The following is a 27,710-nucleotide window of genomic DNA, read 5'->3' on the forward strand; positions in this document are numbered from 1 at the left end:
TGAAACAGTTTTATATGTGTGTCAGTCATTTAATGTCTTCTGTAGCATCTATCAAACTGCATATCTGAAACAAGATTGGCCAAGTACAAAAAGGAAAAACTTCTATTTTTCCTTTTTGTCGGAAAAATAATAGACCAACCACGGAAAGCTATATTTACACATTTACTGTAGATTTAGATAACCTTTAGGTTGACCTGGAAATTTCTGTGAAAATGGGGTCATCCAGCAGAAATGTGGTCATCTTAACTTAATAGGTTTTCTAAATTAATTTATCATTTTCATGACATGTAAGTAGTTGGATTACTCCACACAGCCACCAATAGCTGGGCGGCTGGTGGTGGCAACTGGGACTCTTCAGAGCATAAACACACACACACACACACACACACACACACACACACACACACACGCAGAGAGCACCTTGTTGATCGTACACCACAAGTGTCCTCGTTCTGTTGACCAGCCCCATGCCCTACTTACTGTGAATGAGCGATTGCTAAATCCTCCTGAATCAGCATAAAGATAAGCAGGGGACCCAAAACATTCACGATGAAATGCACACCCACGGGAATGAACAGATACACACTGGCCTTAAACCACGACTTCCGTCTCATTCATATTTGTCCAAGTCAGGCCGGGCTCAGCACGGAGAATGCTTACCAAGACCATTTTCTCAAGCCTGGCTCAGTTGTCATACATGGGTGAAACAGGTATGAGCCGTGGGCTCATTGGTCAGGAGGAATTTGAGGTGAAACAAACTAGGTTAATTGGCTGTGAGGAGCTGATGCCGTACATTTTCTGTGGAGCTGCCACCAGCAGATGATTGAGACTCAGGGTGTCCTCTGGGACCACAAGGAGGCGTGAGAATTTCAACAAGAGGGTGGTAGGGTCTGAGGAGGACACTGGTGAGGCTGACTCGTCCTCACTGGGCATCATGGTAAGTCGTCAGTATCAAGCATTGATGAGGTCATCACTGACAATGTCATTACAATTCATCCCCTAACAAATCAGCAAACTAGATCCGGCTTTGTGCATGGCGGCATTCAAAATTTTGAAAGTACAAAATCATACGGCTCAAAATTAGATATCCATTGTTTATGTCGTTTTATGCAAATTATACTCAGTTGTTTGTGTATTTGCTGATTGCAACTGAATCATTAGATTAAATTATTATTTACCTCTGATATCAAAACATGCAAAGGTCCAAGGACCAACAAGACAGAGAAGGGGATATTTAGGATGGATGGATGATATGTTTCTCTTTCTGTTTCCAATAGTGCTGCTTTTCTTTTTTTCCAGGCAGCATTATTGTGTTGTTTTATCTGGAATGAGTCTCTGTTAGAGTCAAACACAATGTTCCGTACAATGAGTCGGCGTTTTAATTTATTCCCAAGTGTAAAGGTCGCTACTGTTGTAAAGATGATGGGAGTCGATGTGTTTGTGCGACCCGTATCACCCCAATGGGTTTCTTCCTTGGAGCGTTATTTAGGCAGAAGTGAAGTAGTAAGTGTAGGAGCAGATTATGAAGCTATTATTATAAAGCTGTCTCACAGGGCTATGATAGCCAAGACTGACAAGGTGTTTTATCTCTGCTCCCAGGGAAATGAGTCATTTAACACACACTGTTGAAGGTGTGAGTGAAGAGGCTTTTACATTTCTATGTGTCAGTGATGCCCTCTTGAACTCTTGTCTCTAGTTGCCCTCCTTGCGGCTGGAGTCACCTCTGTCGGACAATGTGTTTGTTTGAGACTTCCCAGTACCAGAAATAAGACAGTTTTACTCTTGTAGAAATATGAAAACTCTTCTTAAATCTAAGTGCAACTCACGGCTTTTACTGGAATTCTCAGCAGCTACTGGTGTGGTTGCTGTTTTCTGGCTTCTGACCATGTGGGAACACTAATAAGACGGTTGCAGGTTGGAATACAGACCTCCGCCCTGAAATGCACTTGGATAAGCAGCACATAATGCTCATGCTCATCAGTAGCAGCCTGGATTGAACCTAAAGAGAAAATACTAACTGGTTGGTCAGCCGATGCCCCCTGAAATTTCTCTTATAATTTGTCCTATTTGAGCCCTAAATTATAAATTTAACTTGTTTTTGTTGATGTATATTGTCTGAGAAATAATAGTTATAGTGTCTTCTTTTGTCTTGGTGCTGAATGATTATGCGAAACCATCTAAATTCAAGCACACCCTTTCAAAGAGTTAAGATAATTATTATTACAATTTCTCAAGTGTCAGACATTAGCATTAGAATTAAAAAATGAATAAAGTTACAATAGACTAACTCAAAGCAACTCTAATATAGCATAAAATGATAAATATAACAACACAATTACACCAATATCTAAAATGTTAAAGTTTCCAGGTGTTGGTGGGAAATCCCTGTTGTTTTTAAGGACTGTTAAAGGTGGTAAATAGGATGTCCGTGTTCTGTATGTTTGTACCCAATGGTGAGCAATTTATCCACAACTCTTCAAAAACTTATGTACAGAATTCAGTGGCATTTAACAAAGGCTTTGCATACACTGTCAAGATGTGGATCTTATAATTTGTTTCTTCATGTTTCCCATGTTTACATGTTTATGTCAGTTTACTCACATTCACCCATGATAGTCGAGGGAGCATCTGTGTCCTTGGATACAAAGTTTCTCAGGTTATTTCTTAAGAGGGCCCTATATTTGCATAGAGGCCCTCTTAAGATCACCAAAATTGAGTTGGGTTATATAAATTCTGTATATCAATTGCGTCTTAAGGATATCCACCATATATATACACTGTATATATACAGTATATACCACATATATCATATATATATATACACTGTATATATACAGTATATACAGTATATATATAGGACATGTATGGAAAAGAGGCAAAGTGTCATGTCAGACTTTCTCCTTAACCTTATCTGTCCTGATCACAAATTTAAAATCCGTTTGCTGCTCTGGATTTACAAGGCAGATATCACTCTGAAGTAGAAGAGTGCTGGCTGTCCGCTTATGCTTATTGACTCTTGAGTTTACTTCTGTCGGTCTGTCTGAGAAAGATACAAAGTCCAGATATGGGTCCTCACCTCCACACAACCTCTCAAAGTCCTCATGCATTTCATCTCCTCAAAAGCTTCCCCCTCCTTCAGCCTCTTGACTGCCAACTTTGCCTGACGTAGCTCTATCTGACTTTCTGTCACCATCTGTCCTGCGACACTGACCCTGATGGGGTGTCGTCGTGGGATTTGGAGGGGGTGTAAATGATGCGGAGAGACCAGAGAAGTCTTGTCATTTGGATGTGAAGACCAATGAAACAGAAGAGGTTGTGAGAATAAATGAGAAGATGTTGTACATTTTTAGATTGTACAGCAGTTACCTGGAACAGACAGGTGGAGCGAGAGATCCTATTATTTATTAATCAACTGAATCACTGAAAATGTCAGTGGCAGACTGTACTCAGTTATGTGTGCATATATAAATACCTCTACCTGTAATCTATACATGGAAATAGAAATAAAGTGCTGTATGTATTATAAATAATTCTGGCTTGTCTTTCATCTTTTTAGCATTTCTTCCATCTGTGATTTGATCTTCGGGCAAAATCAAGTATTTGGTCTATAAAACATGAGCTGAACAAGCTGAACTAGTTTAACAACAAGAACCTGCTTCTGAACTCGTCACACCGATCTTCCGATTAATATTTCATGAAAACGTCCTCATTCCCTTTTCTCTGATTTTTTCATTTCCCTCTTGCTGCTCGTTCTTCTTCAGATCTCCCCCCATCTCTGGCTTCCTCGATGACTACGCTTTTGTCACTGGTGGTTTGTTGGACCTCTATGAGGCCACTCTGGAGACCGAGTGGTTGCAGTGGGCTGAGGAGCTGCAGCTCAGACAGGATGAGTTGTTCTGGGATGAACATGGTGGAGGCTACTTCTGCAGCGACCCCAATGACAACACTGTGCTGCTGCAACTGAAAGAAGGTTGGGGATGAACTCCGCCTAGACAGTTAAAAATAACCTTGACTCAAATGGTTGCTCCTGATATTACTGTCCCCTGTTTAAGACTCAATCAATGCAGTGAATTCAACTGATTATTTAACTGAATCTCTAAACCAAGCTGACAAACTACAATTTCTTTGTATATTTTCTCATTGTCATCAATTTTACTTTATTCTAAAATCTCCTAAATTTAAATCCTAAAGGTTAAACTTATGTAACTTTCTAAATTTTAGAGGAAGTGTGAATGTATTAATACTTCATTTATTTTTACGACTGCAATCGTCTTGTCTTCAGCCGCATATACGCTATGTGGATCACAGTTCTGCCGGAGCCTATCCCAGCTGGCTTTGGATAAGAGGTGGGGTACACTACGGATGTGTTGCCATCGTGTGATTTTAGTAATGTGTGAAGTCACAATCATACAAAGAGCGCAGGTGCACGGAACAGGATGTTCACCTTCAAGTGTTGCTTCAGATTGATTGTTTTGTTCCCACTTAATTTGCAGCCACAGGGCGTCTCTCCATCTTACTATTTGACATTGAATTGTGTTTTCCTTTCACACGTATATGTGTGTCCATAGCTGTTTTCTCCCTTCTACCAAACCCTTTTTATTAAATTAGCAATCATTACGTCCCACTTCGAAGCAGTGATGTATTGTAATTGTCAGTGGTTTTGTGATCGTGGTTTTGTTCTTTCCTCCGTCCACCAAATATCTTTGCAACTGTTGCAAATATAAAGATGAAATAAAAAGCACTTTACTCGGGTGGAAAAGGGGATAAAAATGAGATGATGACTTTGACCTTGAGAAAACTAGGTCAAGGTCAAATTTACACTTTTTTACACAGGAACCAGATACGATAGAAAGGCGAGGGAGGCCAGTGTGAGTAAGATCATAGATCAAAGCTAGTGCTTTAATCAGTGACAGTAGGTCAGAGCACTAGCTTTGATCTTTGACCTATGCAAGTAGGTCAGGATAAAATTTTGAATTCAGGGGCATTGCGGGATGTTGCAGTCTGTGACTGCCTTGGTTCTAGTTTTGTTATTAGTTCCTGTCAGTTCGGGAGACTACAGTATTTTCCGCACTATAAGGCGCACCGGATTATAAGACGCACACAATAAAAATAAATAAAATTTATTTGATAAACTGCAGCGGCTGTAGTTGTGCAATCTGTCCACTAGATAGAGCCGCGCTGCGCAGGCAGTCATGAGTGCATTCATGACTTCCTGACTACCTTTGAATGGCCCCTATTGTTATGTCAATAAGCCATTCTGAGCCTCATCAAGGAAACCTGATCACTTGATCACTTTGCCATCTTAGAAAGAAGTCAACACGCATATTAAAAAACCTGACATTAAAAACTGGTTAAATTCATTTCGAGTGCAGTCAGTGCGAACAGAGCGGATTATTTCCTGATCTGAAGTTCGAAGCAGATATTTAAGCTCCGACGTTCGTCTTCGTTTATTAATTAAATATTGTTTCGATTGATCGGTAGTCCAGTTGGAGGTGAGGTGCAGCTATTTGCTACTGTATGTCCTAAACAATGTTTTAACTAGTTTTTAATGTCAGGCTGATAATTTACTGGCAAATGTGACGCTGTTTTACTCCTAGAACTGACTTTAACGTCGGTGTCTCACCGCCGTGAATCTCACAGCACGTCGCTGCGACAGAATACACAAGCCTGAATGCGCCCCTCCGCCGCCCGCCCAGAGCTATCAACTACATTTGTAAATCAATTGCAGCAAGCCCGTTGGCACCTTTGTCTAGCAGTGACTCTGCCCTTGAAATTTCAGAAAAAACTGGAAGATCAGCTTTGAGGGTCTTTCATTCACCTTTATGCCAGTTTCTCCGTGTGTTTCCACAGACTAACAGAATGGACCGTCACTAGATTCCAGATGACAGCACAATGGCATTTTTAAGACCAATTAAGTTTAAAGTGGGTTATTTCCGACACCAAATAGTTAGGTAATACTGAGCTCAGTCAGTCAGTCAAACTGCTGCGTAATCACCGGTGCTCCTACAGTCTGCTCTACCGTCTGAGAGCAGCTCAGTCAGAGCCGGGACTTCGGTGACTCCCTTTGACTACCGTTGTTAGGGGGCGTGGACCCGAGTGCCTTGTGAGGGGGCTCCCCTGGTGGCGGAGAGCCGCATGACTGGCGGCCAGATTACCGGCTTTTTTTCAGCGATCATGTTTTTAACCGATATTAATATGAATATTAATCCATATATAAAACGTTCTGGATTGTAAGGTGCACTATGGGTTTATGAGAAAATTTTAGGCTTTTCGGTGCGCCTTATAGTGCGGAAAATACGGTAATCATTATTGAGCAGTAATAATGATTACAGCAGAGGCTTCTGGGAAAGTCCACGATGCAGTGATTTTTCTACTGTCCAAAACATTTGGCTTAAATGAATGATAGCTGTGATTTAGGGTTTTTTTTCGCCACCATCATGTCTCTGACTTTGTTTCAGTCCTGCTGCTGACAAGTGGCTGGAAGTCTATACTTTTCTCTTTATTTTTGTTCCAGGGGAAGTTGCTTTAATATCACTGCCAGTTTTCAACACTTGAACCACAGAAAAGTTTGGCTTAAGTGGATATATTAGATGAATTGATAGAGGATGAGATAAGAGTAGAAGAGGACCTCCCATATCTACCTCCAGTGAAATGCATCAGTCTCTCACTCAAGTTGAGCCGCCGCTCTATTAAAAGCACTCAGACTCTTGCTGTTATTTTTTTTTCAGCCACTTTGATCACCGCACCCGTCAAACCTGTCTCTCTTCTGTCTCTCACTTCATCTGCCTTCAACTGATTGAAACTACACACACGGTGTATGGAGGAAATCTGACATCTGCTTCCTGCCTCTGCCTCCTGTCATTTCACCTACAGCTTAATGCAGTCTTTTTATTTACTTGGTGAATTTTCCATCTTTGTGTATTTTGTTGCCCTTAAACTAGTATCAAGTATCAAAGTTTGAAGTCAGCTTTATTATCAGTTACTTTTCATGCATTCATATACATAGAACTGAATTTGCATTTCTCTCTAATCCAAAAATGTAAAAACTAAGAGCTAATAATTTAAAATACTGTACAATCAAATGTAAGATAAAAACAAATCAACAACAATCGTACTCTACGTAAGACACAAATGGAGTCTGTTGATCAGAATCTGAGTATTGTAATGCAACAGAGGAATTTATTCATGTGTATTTTAACATAAAAACAGTGGATCGTTTGTTAGATGGACTTGTTTAATCTCATTCTCATTCTTTTTTTCTCATTCATGTTTTCAGTGACATTCTATTTATAGTGGCAATTCTTAATGTAGTCAGGAGAAATTTAAGACCAAAAAGAATGAGTGAATGAGGATAAATGAGTTCTTAACATTTCATGAGTACCATCAACCAATCAAAATCTGCACTGTATTTTGAGTTATATTTATCTCTCTGTATATTTACACCGACACTATCATCTCAGCCATACCTTGTTTTCAATTCTAATTATAAAATGTTAGCATGCTATCAATCAATCAACTTTTATTTATATAGTGCTTAATCACATCTGAAGACATTTCAAAGCGCTTTACAGATAGAAAGCCAACAATGCCCTCCAGAGCAAACATAAGCGACGATGGCCGGGAAAAACTCCCTCATTGAGGAAGAAACTCCGGGAAGAACCCAGGCTCTGGAGGGCGGTCATCCACCTTGACCTGTTGTTTGGGAATGAGAAATACATTGGGGAATGAGATATGTAAAGTAAAAGAGACATAGGGAGAGAGTGAGAGAGTGGCAGATAGGCCAGTTTGAGTTTTAACACACTAATTTCCATGGTAAACATTCTTAAAGCAGCTAAGATACCGTAGCTCTAAAGTTTGATGATATTATGCTAGAGCTTAGAGGCATATGCTTTCAATGTCTGATAAAAATATTGTTTGCGGTACAAACAGGGTATAAATACTGTATAGGGTGTGTGTCTGACCTTGATGTGCACATAGCCTCGCTTCCTTTACTGATGGGGGTTGGTGGTTCAGAGGAGCAGACAGCTCACAGAGATGCAGGCATTTACTTTTGATTCTTCAGACCAGTTTCCATTCCAGATCCACAGGCGACTGCTGTGTTTTGTTTTGTTTTTTACTCTTGAGGTAATCCATCTGACAGCTGCCATTTGTTTTAACAGCTTGCCTCTCCAATTTGTTTTTATATGCTCTTCTCATCTGTGCTCTGGGTTAGAGGTATAATACATACTGTGCAGTTGGGCCCATCTTTTCCTCATTTACATAGTACATCTCTTTTCTTTTAAGTGAAGGACAATTGGCTTTAATTTGGGTTTTTATGGGATTTGGAACCAAACGAATGGGGAAAAAAACTTTCTGCATGAATCCATTTAGTGTATTATGCAAAATTTACTTTTGGATGTCACCCCTGCATCAGCTGATATTTCATATTAAAATCTCATGTTTGAATTTTAGGCTTTAGCTCTTCCTTTGCTCAGAGTCTTTACAGACTTTACAAAAGAAAAAGGCTCTTCATATTAGAACTGTGTGAGTCATCAATCTGGGCTCTGATCTGAGACATTGTCTTGTGATTCCTTATGACTCGGATGAACTTCTCCTCACCAGCAGAGGAAACCCTTGGTTCTGTATCTGGAGCGGTCCTCATGTGAGCCAGTTCCATCATGGTTTCTGCAACTGGGATCCATTCAAACTTTTTACACTTCTCCAGACAGACTGACTTTCTGTCACGATTACTATTCTGTTTGTTTTCTCTTTACTTACATATCTGTCTTTCCGGATCCGGTCCCTCTTGCAATCAGCTCTTTCCCTGCACCTACCTTCCCTTTGTTCACCTGCAGCCACTCCCCTAATCGGCCACCACTCTTCATATACCAGCTCAGCTCTCAGCTGTCTGCCAGATTGTTAGTGTTTGTCCTGACCTTCCAGCCATTGTATCCTGCCTTACCCTTTGACCTTGTTTTGACCCTGCCATTTTCTCGGACCCTGCCTGTAATAATCCCTGCTTGGATTTGTCTGCCTGGTGTGAAGGATTGTCCTTTGTGTATGGCCTGCCTGATTATTGGACTCTGGCTGTTTGCCTGCTGTCTGATTCATCTGCTGTTTGGACTGATTCCCTGGTAGCAGAACCCTGCCTGTACAATTGACCCGCCTGCTACTCTGTTGTGCTTTTGGGTTCCCCCTGCCAGTCGTGTTCGGGCAGTGACACTTTCAGTTCTTAAAGTAATGTTGGACTTTCATTTCTCTTTACTTGGCTGCATAAAATGTATTCTAACAGTTATAATGGGTTTTTCAACTGTGTAAACTACCTGACTTCTTCACAACACAACCAATGACCCCAACGCCATGAAGAAAACAAGAAAATCCATAAATGAATCTCTTGTAGATACTATTTTAGGTGACTACCTCATGAAGCTCATTGAGAGAAGGCCAAGGGTTTGCAGAGCTGTAATCAAAGCAAAGCATCAGAGGTAGGGGTGGGGTTAGTTCTCTCACAATATCTGTTTGCTATGTAATATCTCACTTCATAGTTGTGATGTATGCATTACAATATAGAAAGTAATAAAAATGAAGAAAAAAAAAAACTTGTACACATCTATGAAAGAATGGGTTTCTCTCCGGTTGGGTTGCCCACCTAGATCCAGTCAGAGGAACTCTGAATGCTTCAGCATACCTAGATATTCAGGACAATTTCATACTCCCAAATTTGTGGGACAAGTTTGAACATGGTCACTTCTTGTCCAATATCAGCATCTGATCTTACAAATACACTTCTGGAGGAATGATCAAACATTCTCATAAACCCCTCCTAAACCTTGTGGAAAACCTTCCGAGGAGAGTTGGAGCTGTTAAAGCTGCAAAGGGAGGACTGACATCATATTAATTATAACATTTAGAACAGGATGCCACTCAACTTAACTTCACTTGTCTGAAGGCAGATGAGCGAATACTTTTGGCAACATAGGATATATAGTTTCTTTTTTTGAACAGATAGGAGGCTCAGACACCACAGATAGAGTGTGGAACACAGAAAAAACATAATTATAAGAACTGCTGACAGATCAAAGATGATGTGTGTGTGCGTGTGTGTGTTTGCTACCTACATTGCTACATCAGTGTGTTTATCAGAGCTGACATGTGAGAGGTTTCTCATCTGAAAGGATTGACTATGCCATTATGGTGCCAGCTCCTGTAAGGTTGAAGCCCATTATTGATGCTACGACCGCAGCACTGTGGACGCCTGTCACCACAAGACTGATTACCCCAGCACTGGCCCGACTTGTGTCTGCTTTATCTCAACCAGTAGGGTTAAAATGATGTATACTACCACATTTGGCAGCATAACAAATCAGCTGTTTGTTAGAATATTTTTCTATGTCATATTTGAAGATATATTTTGACCATTTTATTTCACTTTTATCATTTAAAAATATATGGACTTTTGGTTCAATTTGGCGGAATAGTGTGACATCCGGGTTCCAGTCCTTTCAGTGATGAGTTTGTATGTTCTTCCCATGTCTGTGTGGGTTCTCTCCAGGTTCTCCCACCTTCAGAAACATGCAGCTTCGGTGAAGTGCTGAGGTATAAATTAACCGTAGTTGTAAATGGTTACCTGTGAGGGAGTTTTTCCCCGCTGCTGTCACTTCCACTTGCTTTGGAGGATTATGTTGGGGTTCTATTTCTGTAATAGCGCTTCGAAATGTCTGTTGATGTGATTAAGTGCTTTACAAATAAAAGTTGATTAATTGATTGATTGCCTTACACATGGCTTTGCCATGCACCCGGAGCTTACCCTGCCTCTCGCCTGTAGTCAGCTGGGATTGGCTCCAGCAACACCCGTGACCCGCAAAGTGGAAGAAGTGGCTGCATAAGAAAAGGGGAGGATGGGTGGAGAGTTCAATTCATGTCATTTGAAAGAAAGTTTTGTAAGCTTTTTGTATAAATTTTGCCAGTTTTCGAAAATAATTTGACTTTTTTTTCAATAAGACATTTTAAAAACTATTTCTTTTTCTTTTTAACAGATTTTTTTGCATTTGTACTTTCCAGAAATGTAACAGCTTTTTGTCATAAATTAAAAATGTTCTATTGATGTATTGATATAATATTCAGAAAAAAATATGTTGTTGTTATATATTATTATTTCGTTATTTTTTTCTGTTAATGTAATATCTGATTTTATAACTTGTTTATCTAATAATGAACATGTAATTCATCTCTTCTTTCAGGCACTCTCACATGGACCCACAAACTTGCATGCTGCATTCACATCTTTTTAAATGCATACATTTTGTATTTTTGCTACGTAGTAGATGCATAATGAAAACAAATTCCCCCTTGTTTACACAAACACACGCTTGCTGCACTGTTACGTTCATAGACAAAAACACCAAAGCTGAGAACAGAGTGTAATGAGGTCAGAGGTTATAAGAAGATCACCTCCAGGCTCTTATTGGACGCTGATAACAGATAAGGACCAGTCACTTAAGAGGCCTGAGTCATGAGCTCATCTGTTAGTCCCATCACATCACACCACACTCTGAAACACTCTGACATGGTTGTGTAATGAAAGAAATGGAAACTGAAATGGTTTATACCAGATGGAGCAGTTGTCTAAAGATGTGTGGCACGAAAGACATTATGTGTTGTCCTTTTTGAATCACACCATGTGAAATGTTAGCAAGTAGTTTTTTGAAATGTTTTGCCACAATGTAAAACAAACAATTATTATCAATTATCAATTACAACAATTATTCTCAGTTCACTTTTAAAATATGTGCCTGTCCTATTTGTGATGAGAGCTTTGCCAAGCTCTGCCAACCAGATGAATCTGGGAAGGAAGTCAGATGCAGACGTTGCATAAAATCTGATCATTTTTCTTTTAAATCAAAGACCCAAAATCCATTCAGATCAACAAAATAAGGCAGACAAAGGCTCTTGACAGGTGGGGTGTTGAGCTGTGTGGGGAACAGAATAAAGTGGTGTTGTCGTAAACTGTTGTGTGTCTTTCTGCTTATGCTGATCAGATCAGGATGGAGCCGAGCCCAGCGCTAACTCCGTGTCTGCGTCCAATCTCCTGCGTCTGTCCCACTACTCTGGCAAACAGGAGTGGCTCCACAGGTGTGAACGACTACTGGCCGCCTTCTCTGATCGTCTGTCAATGGCTCCCATAGCGCTTCCGGAAATGGTCCGGGCTCTCATGGCCCAGCACTACACCCTGAAACAGGTTACACATTTCGTACTTGACACGTTGATTTTATCTCTGGTGTGGCATATTTTTGTTTATTTCCTTATTTAGAGATGGAACATACTGTATGAGACATTGGAAACTCTTCTCACTGCTGAGAAAATCACTCCAGCTGTTACAGAAAACAACATTCAAGTACATTTTGATATTTTATTTGCAAAAAAGTAATAGTTTATATACTAAACACTCAGACTGGTACAAACTGACAGGACGGAGATGCAAAAATAGCTCTAAGCAGTCCCTAAACAGAAATATGACAGGGAATTGCTAACTTTGGTGTAAATGGTTGTAATGTTTGGTTTGTGACCTGCTTTAATTATAATTATTTTCTATACTTCGATCATTTGTGATTTACAAATACAGGTCAAATTGTTTTGACACATTAATGTGAATTACAGGCTTAATTACCATCATATGTTGAAAAATAAAGGTAATCGTTTTAACACATTTCAATATTAGTACCATAGGTCACTTGGGGAGAGAGCTCTATCTGAGCTCTGCATACATGCACATTTAATCTCTGGACACACTGACTCTCAAAATCTTTTCGTCTTTTTTTTTTTAACAGCCGTCATGCATTAATGGCTTATTTGAGATGTTCAGCCTGAGTTATATAATCGGCTTTGAAATATTAGCAGTCTCAGTTAGCCTGAAACCACTGAAACCAGCATGCCAGCAAAGTTCAGCACTAAGTTTTTCTGACATCCTCAGAAAACTTAGCTTTGCTCCGCAATCAAAGAACGAAATAACGTCAGTCGAACCAGAGAGAGGGGTGGGATAGTTATCCTCCTGTCCATCATGTATGACCTGCAAAGGCTACAGGATTACAGTAACAAGCTCAGGGGTGAGAGGGGGTGAGGCAATCCCCAAGAAAACACCTGCCTCCCTTGTTACTACTACAAATACAGCACTGACCTCCAGCTCTTTTTTCTCCTCTCTGCTGCCTTGCCCTTCTTATTTTACTCTCTTCATATACTCATCTGGTTATCTCTATCTTTCTCCAATATTTTCTATCTTCCCTTCATCCACCTCTTCTTTAGATTGTGATCTGTGGCCAGAGAGATTCCCCGGATACCACAAGTCTTCTAACAGCAGTCAACTCCCTCTTCCTACCACATAAGGTAAGTGTTTGTCAGCAGGTAATGCTTTATCCTGACAACAAAAAAAGTGTCATTGGTCATTGAAGCAGTCCTGAAATATAAATATCAAGTCATATCAGAATGTCTAATCCTCTAATCACAGAAAAGCCAAGCAGGAAAGTAACCAGGACTTTTGTGAAATCAAATCAAATGGTTCTGTCCAGCTGGAGAATTGTACATTTGGACAGTTTGTCAATTTTTTGGACAATGTGAGGAAAATGGATATTATGGTCTTTGTTGGAATGGCATTCCAACTACTTTTTCTGCACATTAAAGTTCACTGACTTAATGGAGACCTGGGCCATGATTTGAGAGCCTATTATATTTGCTCAACTGGTTAGATTTCAGTTGAAGATATAGTAAACTCATTTTTAAGTGACATATATTTTGTTTATCATTATGAAAAATATAAGAAAAAAAAATTCAGATGTCTGGCATCATCCCCGTGGTCAAGAGACCTTGACATCTGTCCTGCAGCAGCTCCCATATCCAGTGGTCATGTGGGGGTCATACGTCATCAGTGACACCCATCGCTTCATCAGTCAGGGCAGCAATTACAATGTAATACGATCACTGAAGCGATAAACCCGATAAAGCCATGGTTACCTATGAAGTGAATGGTTGTTCCAACACCACAGGAGTTAGAGGCGAAGATAGGAACCTATCTTTCTTCAAAATATCTTCTGGAAAGTTTTGAAAGAATAGAAAGCAAGGATGAACAGGGTAAAAATTACCAAAGATCCGAGAATCTACCATGAGCACCTAAACCCGAATGATTTCCAAAGAGATTTGAAGGTAAGATCATTTTCGGACAATCCATGGTATTTATTCAGAATATCCAAGGTTTATCCATCTATCCATCCATCTTCCACCGATTATCCAGAGTTGGGTCAAGGGGAGAGCAGCTTCAACAGGGAGCCCCAATCTTCACTTTCCCTATCCACATCCACCAGCTCTGACTGGGGGATCCCAAGGCGTTCCCAGGCCAGTGTGGAGATATAATCCCTCCACCTTGTCCTGGGTCTGCCCTGAGGCCTCCTCGCAGCTGACCGGCCAGGAACACCTCCCTAGGGAGAAGCCCCGGAGGTATCCGCACCAGATGCCCAAACCTCCTCAACTGACTCCTTTCCACACGAAGGACTAGCAGCTCAACTCTGAACCCCTCGCGAATAGCAGTGTTTCTCACTGCTATCCACCTGAGAAAGCCCATTTCAGCCGCTTGTATCCACAATCTCGTTCTTTCAGTCCTGACCCAGCACTTATGACCATAGGTGAGGGTAGGAATGAAGATTGAACGATAGATGGAGAGCTTTGCCTCTCGGCTTAGCTCCCTCTTTGTGACAACAGTTCGGTAAAGCGACGGCAATACCGCTCCTGCTGCCCCAATTCTCCTTCCAATCTCACGCTCCATTGTTCCCTCACTCGTTAACAAGACCCCAAGATACTTAAACTCCTTCACTTGTGGAAGGACCTCATTCCCCACTCGGAGAACGCAGTCCACCGGCTTCCTGCTGAGGACCATGGCCTCAGATTTGGAGGTGCTGATCCTCATCCTTGCTGCTTCACACTCGGCTGCAAACCAGACCAGTGAGTGCTGCAAGTCACAGGCCGATGACACGAGCAGGACCACATCATCTGCAAAAACTAGCGATGCAATCCTCAAAGCCCACCAAACTGTAAACCCCCCTCACCACAACTATGCGTCGATATCCTGTCCATGAAGATCACAAACAGAATTGGTGATAAAGCGCAGCCCTGTCGAAGGCCAACAGCCACTCAGAACAAGTCCGATGAAGTCCAAGTCAGATGAAGCCACCTGGGATGAGTCGCTAGATGTTGGCAAACTCTCATCCTCCCCATACATCCGGTGATAATTATACGGGATAATTACAACCCCAGGTGGGTTCACAGTGAACTCGTCCTCAGTATCTGATGACCCTTCTTTTCTTTTCGGCTTTTCCCTTCTGGGGTCGCCACAGCAAATTAATTGCCTCAATCTAACCCTGTCGTCTGTATCCTCCTCTCACACCATCTACCTTCATGTCCTCTTTCACTACATCCATAAACCTCTTTGATCTTCCTCTTGGTCCCGTGCCTGGCAGTTTAAAACTCAGCATCCTTCTACCAATATATTCACTATCTCTCCTCTGGACATGTCCAAACCATCTCAGTCTGGCCTCTCTGACTTTATCTCCAAAACGTCTAAAATGTGCTGTCCCCCTGATGTACTCATTCCTGATCCGATCCATCCTGGTCAATCCTAAAGAGAACCTCAGCATCTTCATCTCTGCTACCTCCTGCTCTGTCTCCTCTTTTTTCCTCAGTGACACTGTCTCTAGATCAAACAACATCGCTGGTCTCACCACAGTTTTGTACCTTTCCTTTCATTTTAGCTGGAACTCTTCTATCACACATCACACCTGACACTTTACTCCAACCGTTCTATCCGGCCTGTACACACTTCTTCACCTCTTTTCCACACTCTCCATTGCTCTGGACTGTTGACCCTAAGTACAAGAAAATCTTCTACCTTCTTGATCTCTTCGCCCTGTAACCTCACTCTTCCACCTGGGTCCTTCTTATTCACACACATGTACTCTGTCTTACTGCGGCTAACCTTCATTCCTGTCCTTTCCAGGACAAGCTTCCACCTTTCTAGCTTCTTCTTCACCTGTTCTCTGCTCTCACTACAGATCACAATGTCATCTGCAAACATCATAGTCCATGGAGATTCCTGTCTAACCTCATCTGTCAGCCTGTCCATCACCATAGCGAACAAGAAGGGGCTCAGAGCTGATCCCTGATTAAGTCCCACCTCCACCTTGAACTCCTCTGTCACACCTATAGCCCACCTCACCACTGTCTTACAGTCCTCATACATGTCCTGCACCGCTCTCACATACTTCTCGACCACTCCAAACTTCCTCATACAATACCACAGTTCCTCTCTGGGCACTCTGTCAAACGATTTCTCCAGATCTATAAAAACACAATGCAGCACCCTGTGGCCTTCTCTGTACTTCTCTATCAACATCCTCAAAGCAAATACTGCATCTGTAGTACTCTTTTTTGGCAAGAAACCATACTGCTGCTCACAAATGCTCACTTCTGCCCTTAGTCTAGCTTCCACTACTCTTTCCCATAACTTCATTGTACACTGGCCGGCCCAAAAAAAATTACACTAATATTTCGTGGGACTGCCTGTAGCTTTGATTGCAGTGTGCACTTGCGGCGGCATTGTTTTGACAACCTCGTACAACATCACAGCATTTATATCTGTCCAGAATTGCAATACTTTTCGGCTGACTTCTTGTATTGACAATAGAAGTCAAACCACTCTGCAAGGTCTTCTCCAGCACATCCCATAGACTTTGAATGGGGTTAAGCTCATGATTCCTCACGCTTCCTGGACCACTCTTTCACAGTTAGAGTCCGATAAATTTTGGCATTGTTGTCCTGGAATATGATCGTGCCATCCAGGAGAAAAAATCCATTTATAGGATTGCCTGGCCATTCAGTACATTCAGATACTCAGCTGACTTAATTTTTTTGCTGAATAATATTGCTGAGCCTAGATTTGACCAACCCCTGATCATAACACTGCAATTTGCATATTGACACCCAAACGGTGACTTTTTTTTTGGGCCGGGCCTGCTTCCACTACTCTCTCCCATAACTTCATTGTATGGCTCATCAGCTTTATTCCTCTGTAGTTGTTATAACTCTGCACATCTCCTTTGTTCTTAAAAATGGACACCAGCACACTTCTCCTCCATTCCTCAGGCATCTTCTCATTATCTAAGATCCTGTTGAACAACCCAGTCAGAAACTCTACTGCTAACTCTCCTAGACACTTCCTTACTTCCACACGTACATCATCAGGACTGAGTTCCTTTCCACTCTTCATCCTCTTCAATGCCGTCCTCACTTCATCCTGACTAATCTTTGCTACTTCCTGTTCCACAACAGCCACCTCTTCTAGTCATTGTTTTCTCTCATTTTCCACGTTCATCAACTCTTCAAAGTACTCTTTCCATCTTTCCATCACACTACTGGCACCAGTCAATAGACTTCCATTCCTATCCGTAATCACCCTAACCTGCTGCACGTCCTTCCCATCTCTGTCTCTTTGTCTTGCCAACCTGTATTGATCAGTCTCCCCCTCCTTACTGTCCAACCTGGCATACAAGTCATCATAAGCCCCTTGTTTGGCCTTTGCTACCTCTACCTTCACCTTACTCTGCATCTCCCTGTACTCCTGTCTACTCTCCTCAGTCCTCTGTGTCGTATTTCTTCTTAGCTAACCTCTTTCTCTGTATACACTCCTGTACCTCCTCATTCCATCTCCAAGTCTCCTTATCTACTTTCTTTCCAGATTACACACCAAGTACTCTCCTACCTGTCTCCCTGATCACATTAGCTGTAGTTTTCCAGTCATCTGGAAGCATCTCCTGACCACCCAGAGCCTGTTTTAACTCCTCCCTAAAAGTCATGCAATACTCTTTCTTTTTCAGCTTCCACCATTTCGTCCTCTGCTCTGCCTTTGCCCTCTTCATCTTCCTCACCACAAGAGTCATCCTACACACCACCATCCTATGCTGTTTGGCCAGACTCTCACCTGCCACTACTTTGCAGTCACTGATCTCTTTCAGATGACACCGTCTACACAAGATGTGGTCTACCTGTGTGCTTGTACCTCCACTCTTATAGGTCACCTTACACTCCTGCCTCTTCTGGGAGAAAGTATTCACTATAGCCGTTTCCATCCCTTTTGCAAAGTCAACCACCATCTGTTCTTCTGCAATCCTTTCCTGGATACCAAACCTGCCCATTACCTCGTCTTCCCCTCTGTTTCCTGTAACAACATATCCACTGAAGTCTGCACCAATGACAACTCTCTCACTTCTAGGTATTCTATGCATCACTTCATCAAAGTCCAACCAGAATTTCTCCTTCTCTTCCAGCTCACATCCTACCCGTGGAGCATACCCACTAACAACATTGAACATCACACCTTCGATGTCTTGCTTGAGACTCATCATTATATCTGACACTCTTTTTACCTCCAGGGCATTCCTAACATATTCCTCCTTCAAGATAACTCCGACTCCATTTCTTTTCTTATCTACACCATGATAGAACAACTTGAACCCTGCTCTTAAACTTCTAGCCTTGCTACCTTTCCACCTGGTCTCCTGGACACACAGTATGTCTGCCTTCTCTGCATCATGTCAACCAACTCTCTACCTTTTCCTGTCATAGTTCCAACATTCAACGTCCCTACTCTCAGTTCTATACTCTTGGTGTTCCTTTTTTTTCTCGTCCTACGAACACACTGTCCTCCTCTCCTTCTTCGACCAACAGTAGTCCAATTTCCACTGGCACCCTATAGCTGAACAGCACGGATTGCGGTCGTTGTTAACCCGGGCCTCAACCGATCCGGTATGGAAGTCATAGATTTGATTTGCATGTTTGATTTTGCAAAAGTTTTACGTCAGATGCCTTTCCTGACACAACCCTCTGTATTCATCTGGACTTGGGACCGTCACATTAAGACACTGGCTTGTGCTCTCTTGTGGCTACATTGTCTTCAGTATCTGATGATGATGACATTATTTTAGATGATATTCTGATAAATAATTGGGATACTGTCGGCTCGTTACGTTGTGGCTTGCTGTATAATATTTATATAACGGTGCTGATAGGGATTCACCGTGATGTCTACGATTGCGTCACTTCTGCTGTCATGGCGTTCCGTAATTTAAATACATTTTGTTTTTCTAAGTCTCCATGCTCATAAAAAAATTAAAATGCCACCAACCCTTTTGTTTAATTATGTACTTCAAATACAGACGGTTCATTTTGACTTTACTGTCCCTTTAATGAGTATCAAGCTATTCCAAACAAATTGACAAACATCATTTTCATAGACTTAGTTTTTTTTTTAAATTCCTATTCTCATTGTTAACATTTCAAAGATGCTTAAGAATAGGCTTCCTCTCATCCTGGAATAACCCGGTGAATTCTCCCCCAAGAATGATTTAGAGGAAAACACAGCCTTGTTCTACAGAATAAAACGTGTCAGCACAAGTAAGACATGCGAAAACACACCAATTCATACAGATGTGATTAAAACAGAATGCACACACACACACACACACACACACACATAGCTTGTGAGATTGCTTACTGAGTTTTGTTTATGTCGCCAGTTTGTAGAACAAATTAGATCAGTAAATTAAAGTAGCATTCATCCAGCGACGCTCCATCTCTCCCTTCGTGCTGTTAATCATTGGTTTACACGCTCAGACACACACACGCACACACATACACACACACACACACACACACACACACACACACAAATACACGCAGATACAAACAAACAACATTGCCCTATTGAAATATAGATGAGTAGTGCATTATCAGGTGGTGGATGTAGCAACATGCAGACCATTCCAGATCCCACCGGAGAGACAAGGAGCAGATAGAGCCATTACCAAGAGGGATCAATTTTTAAGGGGGATGTAAGTTATCTCCCATCACCCCAAGCTAAGACCAGAATCAGCCTGTTACTGTCTCTTGGTCACAGGGGATGCTCAGTCGTTGAAGTTCTGTAAGAAAGTTTTCCAAAATTATGTCATAGGGTGTGTTTCAGTTGATTCTCTGGTGCAGTCACGTGACTAGGAGATGTCATCGCCCAATTTTAAAACAGTTCATCATCAATATAAACTCTATAGCAGGGGTATTCAATTAAAAGTCACGGAGGTCCAGTTATTAAAATTTCCTCCTAGTATAAGGTCCAAGTCCAGTTTGTGTCTTGTAGCCAGCCCCGATGGCTACGTTTTCAGTTATTATCCATTTTCATTGCAGATTATTATTCAACTGAGTGAAAAACCTGTTATTTTACCATAAATAAAAGTAGACGCAGGCAAATAAATTTAAAGCCTTTATGTAAGGTTGAAGAGCACACACAAACCTCAGAATTAAAAATAAAGTGTAAACAGAGCTAAATAATGCTTTTTTCTCATAAAGAGGTCCCAGCCTAAAGAACTGGAGGCCTAGATTTCAAGTAAAAAACATTAACATCTTCAGAAAGCATAAATAAAAAGTGGCTCTTTCAGGGAAAAATGCAAATGAACTTTTTTCGTGAGAGAAATGGGCATGAGAATGGCCTGCCAGTCATTTAAATCTTGGTTGGAATGGACTTTAAGCTCTCTTTCACAACTGTCCCATCACTAAAAGATTTTTTATGTAACCCCAAAATCCACCATGCCTTTAGTGAACATTTGCTTGCATTTTGCTCGGTTATTTTGCCCTTATCTCGGACTTCAGGGGATAACTTTGCTCAAAAGTTCCGTGCTTTGTTTGATAGTGGTGCTTCACGTTACAATTTTTAATTAATGCTACGTGTTCAATGCATATGAGGCACGATGGTTTTGAACTGCCTGACGTAAGAATAAACATAAATTTCTCTGTACACTCATTAATAACCAGCGGTTTTCCTCATTAACCTCTCCTCATTTGGAGCTATTCTGTCCTCAGTGTCTCCCTTCCTCTGTAGCGGTAAACTAAGAGCGGTAGCAGCAGCGGGATATCTCACTTCCAGGTGCGCTGACAGAGCAGGTAAACACACAATCTGATTGGCTGAACTGAGTGGAGCTATTACTGTATTAACAGGAGGAGTAGTGCCCGCCGTCTGTAGCCGCGACCATCAGAACAAATTCTCCAAGAAAATCTACTTTCGTAAATTTATCATGGTGTGGTCACAGGTCCGGACAGGATCTGGACCGCGGTCCGCCCTTTGGTGACCCCTGCTCTATACTACGCTATTACAAAAGAGATATGTCAATTCGTTCATCCAATACATTTTCTCTGACTGCCTATCCCATCTGATTTCAGGCACGGTACACCTTAGACACGGCACCAGTGCATTGCAGGTCTTTTTGGAAAGATCATTCTCAATCATTTTCCCTGACATTCACACCTACAATCTATTTATTCACTCATTCATTCATTATTTTGGTGCTGTGAGGAAGTCAGGGAACCCAAAGAAAACCCACACAGACGTATAGAACATGAACAGAAACAGAGAACTCTGGACCTTGCTGTGAGGTAAGAGTTTGACCCAAATCACACCAGAATGAACAATAACTTGATCTGAGGACAGGGATGGTGTTCTGAAGATGGGTGGATGTGTTGGATGTGGTTTATCCTCTACCAGCTTCTCGCTTACATTTCTAAACAACTGGTTTAGTGTCATCAAGGACAAAGACATGCCACTTCTTTCATCCCTTCATTTTAATCAGTCAGTAGTCTTCTTCTCCTTTTGACTTTTCCCTTCAGGGTTTGCCACAGCGAATCAGTTGCCTCCATCTAACCCTGTCTTCTGCATCCTCTTCTCTCACACCAACTACCTTCATGTCCTCTTTCACTGCATTCGTAAATCTCTTCTATGGTCTTCCTCTAGGCCTCCTGCCTGGCAGTTCAAAACTCAGCATCCTTCTACCAATATATTCACTATCTCTCTGGACATGTCCAAACCATCTCAGTCTGGCTACAGTCTACATTTTTAATCAGTCGGTAGTGAACAAGTATAAATTCATGATATTCATCCATCTCTTACCATGGTGAACCCTGCAGTGCTATCAAAACATTATTCTGTTGTGTTGTATGAACTCCATATCATAACCCTGAAATGACTACTGATAGTTTTACTAAGCTTGATTGGTCAACCGATGGTGATGGAGTTTAGCGAACTGTTAGAGTTTTTAAGCATTTACAGAAAAGCGTTAGATAGATTGAATTATTTGTTATTTGTCCTTTTGATAATTTCCACACTTTTATGCACAAAAATTGATTTAGATATCCTATTCCTATTTGGGGCTGCAGTGGCTCAGTGGTAGAGCAGGCGGTAGAGCGGGTCGTCTAATGTTCCTAAAATCGGCGGTTTGATTCCTGCTCCCGACCAAAAACACCCAGAGTGTGAGCTGACAGTGGGAGGTGTCAGCTCACTTTGGAGCACTGCAGAGGCACCCTTGAGCAAGGGGCTGTCCCCCTTTACGTTGCTCATTTTGGGCGCACTATGATGGAGCTGCCCGCCACTCTACCTCCCATTGCATGCCTACTGGCCCCCTTGTGTGTGTGGGTATGTGTGTGCTACAGGGGCCTATACACACTAACATGCTTGCATGCATTTGAAGTATTTACTAACCAGAGTGTGCTCTTAATTTCCCTTCGGGGATTAGATTAGTGTATGAAATTAAAAGAAAAAATATTCTGTACAACTGGTGATTAATTCCTGGTTTAAATCCGAACAAGGCTTTTAGTTGACAGATTACATAAACTGGATGAAAAACAACAAAGACTCGTGTAGAATGGGAAACAGTATGAGAAAGATAAAGGATTACGTTCAAGGTGGGATCATAAGAGCAACATATAGAAGCACTAAGTGTGAGAAAAGATCAAAGAATGTTCATTGAGATAAATGGAAGATGTAAAAGTAAGAGTGAAGAAGAGGATAATGCTCTGACAAACATTAGATAGCTAAGACCAGATATATAATTTAAATCTGTGGTTCAAGGCCAATATGCTCTAATTGATCAGAATGAGAGTCTCTCTGTCTCTCTCAGCCACACACACACATACAGTACATTCACACACATACGAAGTTATTCACTTATTTACCACCTCAAGTCAACACAACACTTTGCGCATCTCGATTCATTCCAGCTCTTTATCTTACATGAATCAATTTCAGCTCTTACAATCATGCTTAAACGTTGTCAGTAATTAGAAATGCTGCAATAAATTCTGATTTATTTATTTTTCTACATAGAAACGCAGTTTGATTAGAGTGGGATCAAAGTTTGATAGTATTCATTTGTGAGAGAACCCCAGCTTGAGATGCAGTTTTTCGTGGTCTCCCCCACCCAAGCTAAAGACTCTGCAGGAGTTAATTATATGATATCTACCTTAAAAATAATATTCTGCATTGTTATTGAGGCTGCATGGCAATAAGATATTTTTCCAATTTGAATTAAGAACATTTTAATTCATGCTTATCCTGTAAAAGAAGAAAAAAAGATTATATTCTCAACGTGCCGCATGAAGGGCGATGCTGTTTTGTTCTCAAGGTTGTTCTGGTGTAAACACAACACACAATCTTGGCAGAAACAAAGCAGTTTAACTGGTCTTTCAAAGAATGGATTCCCGTAGGCATAAAATTTATGTGTTTGGTGCCTTATGAGTTTTATAATATTTTACAAGAACTGTAATTCATGTGGCGGCACGGTAGGTAGCGCTGTCGCCGCACAGCAAGGTGGTTCCGGGTTGGAGTCCTGCTATATGTGGAGTTTGCATGTTCTCCCCATGTCTGCGTGGGTTCTCTCCGGGTTCTCCGGCTTCCTCCCACCTCCAAAAACATGCGCTTCAGGTTAATTGGCCGTTCAAAATTGTCGGTAGGAGTGAGTGTGAGCGTGCGTGGTTGTCTCTTTGTGTGGCTCCGCGGCCCAGAGTTTGCCCCTCCTTACGCCCTAGGCCAGCTGGGATAAGCCCAAACTTCCCGTGACCCGCTACGGCGAATAAAGTGTTTCGGAAAATGAATGTATGAATTACGTGACTCATGTTGTGAATTCTCTTCTGTATGTGTGTTAATCAGCCTCAGCTGTTTTTACCCCCAAAAACAATTTGAGTAGGTCTTCTTGTCTTTGTTAGCAGAGTCCAGCGATAGAGGAACTGCAGTGAGTGGATGTTATATGGAAAGGAGAGTGTTGGCAAGTGTTTGTGTGAGCTCATGTCATACAGGTGCTCAACTGTCACATCGGATGTAGATCTTCTTCTACTTCTCCTCCTCCTCATATTTCTTTCCTCCTCTGTTAGGTGTCACCATAGCAGATCTCCTTTTATCATCTATCTCCATCTCTGCGAAGGATGTTGTCACATCCCTTGTAGATACATGTATTTATTCAGTGCCTTCTCATTTGATATCAGCTTCCCATTCACATGCATATTGTTGACAAATCAACTCGTAGCTTAAATGCTATAAGTAGCAGGTACACACAAGTCAGCACTGCCCTGGTGCAAAGATTAAAACCACATCTGATATGCTATGGGAAACGAGGGGATAAGTGGAAGTAGACAAGATTCTCATTTATTCCAGCTTCGGTGCCCTTCTACATTGTCTGATCACATTCCCAAGTGAGGAAGAACAAAGTTGTGCTGAAAGAGATAGACGATAAATGAGAGAAGAGAATTAAGGGTGGCCCATGTCCTTTAAGAAGAGAGCGGGCCGCTTTGATAGTCCTTCTGAAGCGATACGACGGCGAATCCCTAACAAGACCTTAGAGACGAGGGAAAGAGTTGGCGGGGTTAGGGAAGGGCAGGCTGAAGGACTGGAGGAAGGAGACAAAGACACGGCTCTTCATCTGGAGCAACTGCTCATGCCAACTCCAGTGCATGATATAAGTCATACAGCCTCACTGACCTCCTCAGTGACCTTTTGAACTCCCGGTCCAAGCTTCTTCTCCCATCTGTCCTTCATCACAATCCTGTTCTTTCATCACGGGATAATTGTAGGTGTCTTCTAGGAATTGTTTCACCTTTTCCCAGGAAATGAGAACAGAACCCAGGGTGACTGACAGCTGTGGGAGAGATCCCAGCTGATACCTGCCTGCAGATCGTAACACATTCTACACACATTGCACACCACTGTGCATCAAAATGTGTTAGAAAATAGAATTTGTCAATTGGAATTTTTACATATAATTCCATTTAGTTCTTGCTTTAACCTCATTTGTTTGAGTGACGGCTCTGGTGGTGGTGTTTCCTACTATAGAGGTAGTGCATGTGGAGAAGGTATGTTTCAGTTAATTTTCAGTAAATCCCTCTGCTTGCATCTTGTTTTCTCTTGTTTACTGATGATGATGTTCTCATCACACTTTTACTCTCTTCATCTGTTATTGTTTCAGGAAACAGTGGTCAGAGAAATAAGCAAATTGTTTGAGAGCAGGTTTGTGTGATAGGAAGTCTTTTATAATCAAGTGTTTCACAAAGGATCATTAATCCATGTTGGTGAACGATCAGACTGTTCAAACATTCTCTTTTCATACCTGGTCATGGCATTCATGAGGCTTAACATTCATTACCTTTGAATGATCCTGTCAGTTGTTTCCACAACTTCTCCCTTTTTAAAAAAAAAAAAGTTTTGTTTCATTTGGAAGGATATCTTCAGACATGAAGGAGCACGGAGCTACAAATTCGTAGATATCAAGTTGTTTTTTTTAAATTTTATATCTCCCAATTTTTGTCTTCATGAATACATTGTTTGTACTGTAGGTCGTAACAAAAGGAAAGACATTGCAGAAAAACCTTAAAAAACAAGAGCAGTCTGAATATGTCGTATAAACTTTTTAAAACAACAATTTAAACAACTTATCCAACCAGTTTGAACGTTCATAAAGAGTAGAAACACTCAGCCAAAATCTCATTTGGCAGGCGAAAGTAAGAAACACAGTTCTGAGGTTTCGCTCATCGGTAATGCCAGGATTTAGTTTTCATTTATACACAGCGGAGACTGCTCCATCGAAGACCACGTTGTGCATCACATTTTTTTTGACTTTCCAATTATTTCTCCTTAAAGTAACCAAAACAGGTTTAAAGCGCATCTTTCTCATCTTCACTCAACCCACCCAGATCTCTCTCTGTATTCTACCACACAAGATGTTAATTTTTTTTTTTTTTATCCCAGGCTGTACTCTTTACGTTTTTAAGTACGACATTATAGTCAAATCCCCAGTCATTGGCCACTGGTGAAACTACAAACACTCTATTGGTGGTCTCCTGTGGCAGCATTCAAACCCTGTAAATCTCTCAGGATGCAAACACCAATGTTAGTTGTGTAGACCAGTGGTCTTCAACCTTTCTTGCGCCATGGACCAGTTTAACGTCAGACAGTGTTTTCATGAACCGGCCTTTAAGGTGTGGTGGATACATACGACGAGATAAAATGATCCGACCAGCATTAAAACTGTTTTTTTTTCTAAATATGGTAATGTGGATTCAATGTGTATCGACTTTATTAACAGTGTCCTCGTAACATTGCACCAACATTTGTTTTTTGTTGGTATTGCTAGCTTGAGAGTTTCAATTAGTCAGTACCGTATTCTTTGTTAGCAGCAGGATCGGCCCCTTTAAGAAGGCAGTTATGTGACCGGGGCAAGCATCTAGAAATGCGTCCAAGAGTGACTTATAGACAGATGTGGAGGCAAGAATTCATTCATTTTAAAACAAAACATCGTTCAGAATCAATAATAAACAAGGCAGTCACAGATTGCAACATCCCGCGACAACCTTTAATTCAAAATTTTACCCTGACATACTTGCATAAGTCAAAGATCGTCCTACTTTCATAGATCAAAGCACTAGCTTTAATCTGTGGTCTTACTCATACTGGTCCCTTCGTGTACAAAAGTTAAAATTTGACCTTGACCTAGTTTTCTCAGGGTCTAAGTCATCATCTCATTTTCATCCTTCTTGCCGCCTGAGATTGAATATTGCCATCTGCAACGGTTGCAAAGATATATGGTGGACATACTAACGTACGAACGGGCAAACGAACAAACGGACAAACACACGAACACTGACAATTACAACTAGAACTAGAATCAAGGCAGTCACAGACTGCAACATCCCACAACATGGCAACCACAATTCTGAAGTCTGCTTTTCCCCTGAATTCAAAATTTTACCCTGACCTACTTGCATAGGTCAAAGATCAAAGTTAGTGCCCTGATCTACTGTCACTGATCAAAGCAGTAGCTATGATCTAAGGTCTTACTCACACTGGCCTTCTCCCTCATCTTTCTATCTTTATCTGGTTCCTGAGAGTTAAAAAGTTGAAATTTGACCTTGACCTAGTTTTCTCAAGGTCAAGGTGATCATCTCATTTTCATCCTTTGGTGGACTCACTAACGGACTTACGGATGAATGAATGGACTAACACACAAATGTTGACAATTACAATACATCACCGCTTTGAAGTGGGATGTTACTACAACCAATGCAGTCAAAAACTCTCTGAATTCAAATTTTTACCCTGACCTACTTGCATAGGTCAAAGATCAAAGCTAATGCTCTGACCTACTGTCATTGATCAAAGCACTAACTTTGATCTAGATAGATAGATGATTCATATAGATACAGATAGATAGATAGATACAGATAGATAGATAGATAGATAGATAGATAGATAGATAGATAGATAGATAGATACAGATAGATAGATAGATAGATAGATACAGATAGATAGATTGCAGCAGTTGCATATTTGGTGG

General features: G+C 41.2%; 1 protein-coding gene across 1 annotated transcript in view; it reads left to right on the top strand.

Moving 5' to 3' along the window:
• The window catches only part of spata20 (spermatogenesis associated 20), a 43,576-nt gene that overhangs the window by 8,970 nt on the left and 6,896 nt on the right, over positions 1 to 27,710 (top strand). Inside the window, exons 13-15 of the mRNA XM_068305908.1 lie at positions 3,762 to 3,970; positions 12,018 to 12,217; positions 13,279 to 13,359. Of these exons, the coding sequence (XP_068162009.1) occupies positions 3,762 to 3,970; positions 12,018 to 12,217; positions 13,279 to 13,359 (490 nt within the window). The remainder of the gene's footprint in view (positions 1 to 3,761; positions 3,971 to 12,017; positions 12,218 to 13,278; positions 13,360 to 27,710) is intronic.

The sequence above is a fragment of the Antennarius striatus genome, chromosome 21 (genome assembly GCF_040054535.1).
Source record: "Antennarius striatus isolate MH-2024 chromosome 21, ASM4005453v1, whole genome shotgun sequence".
NCBI classification, from domain to species: domain Eukaryota; kingdom Metazoa; phylum Chordata; class Actinopteri; order Lophiiformes; family Antennariidae; genus Antennarius; species Antennarius striatus.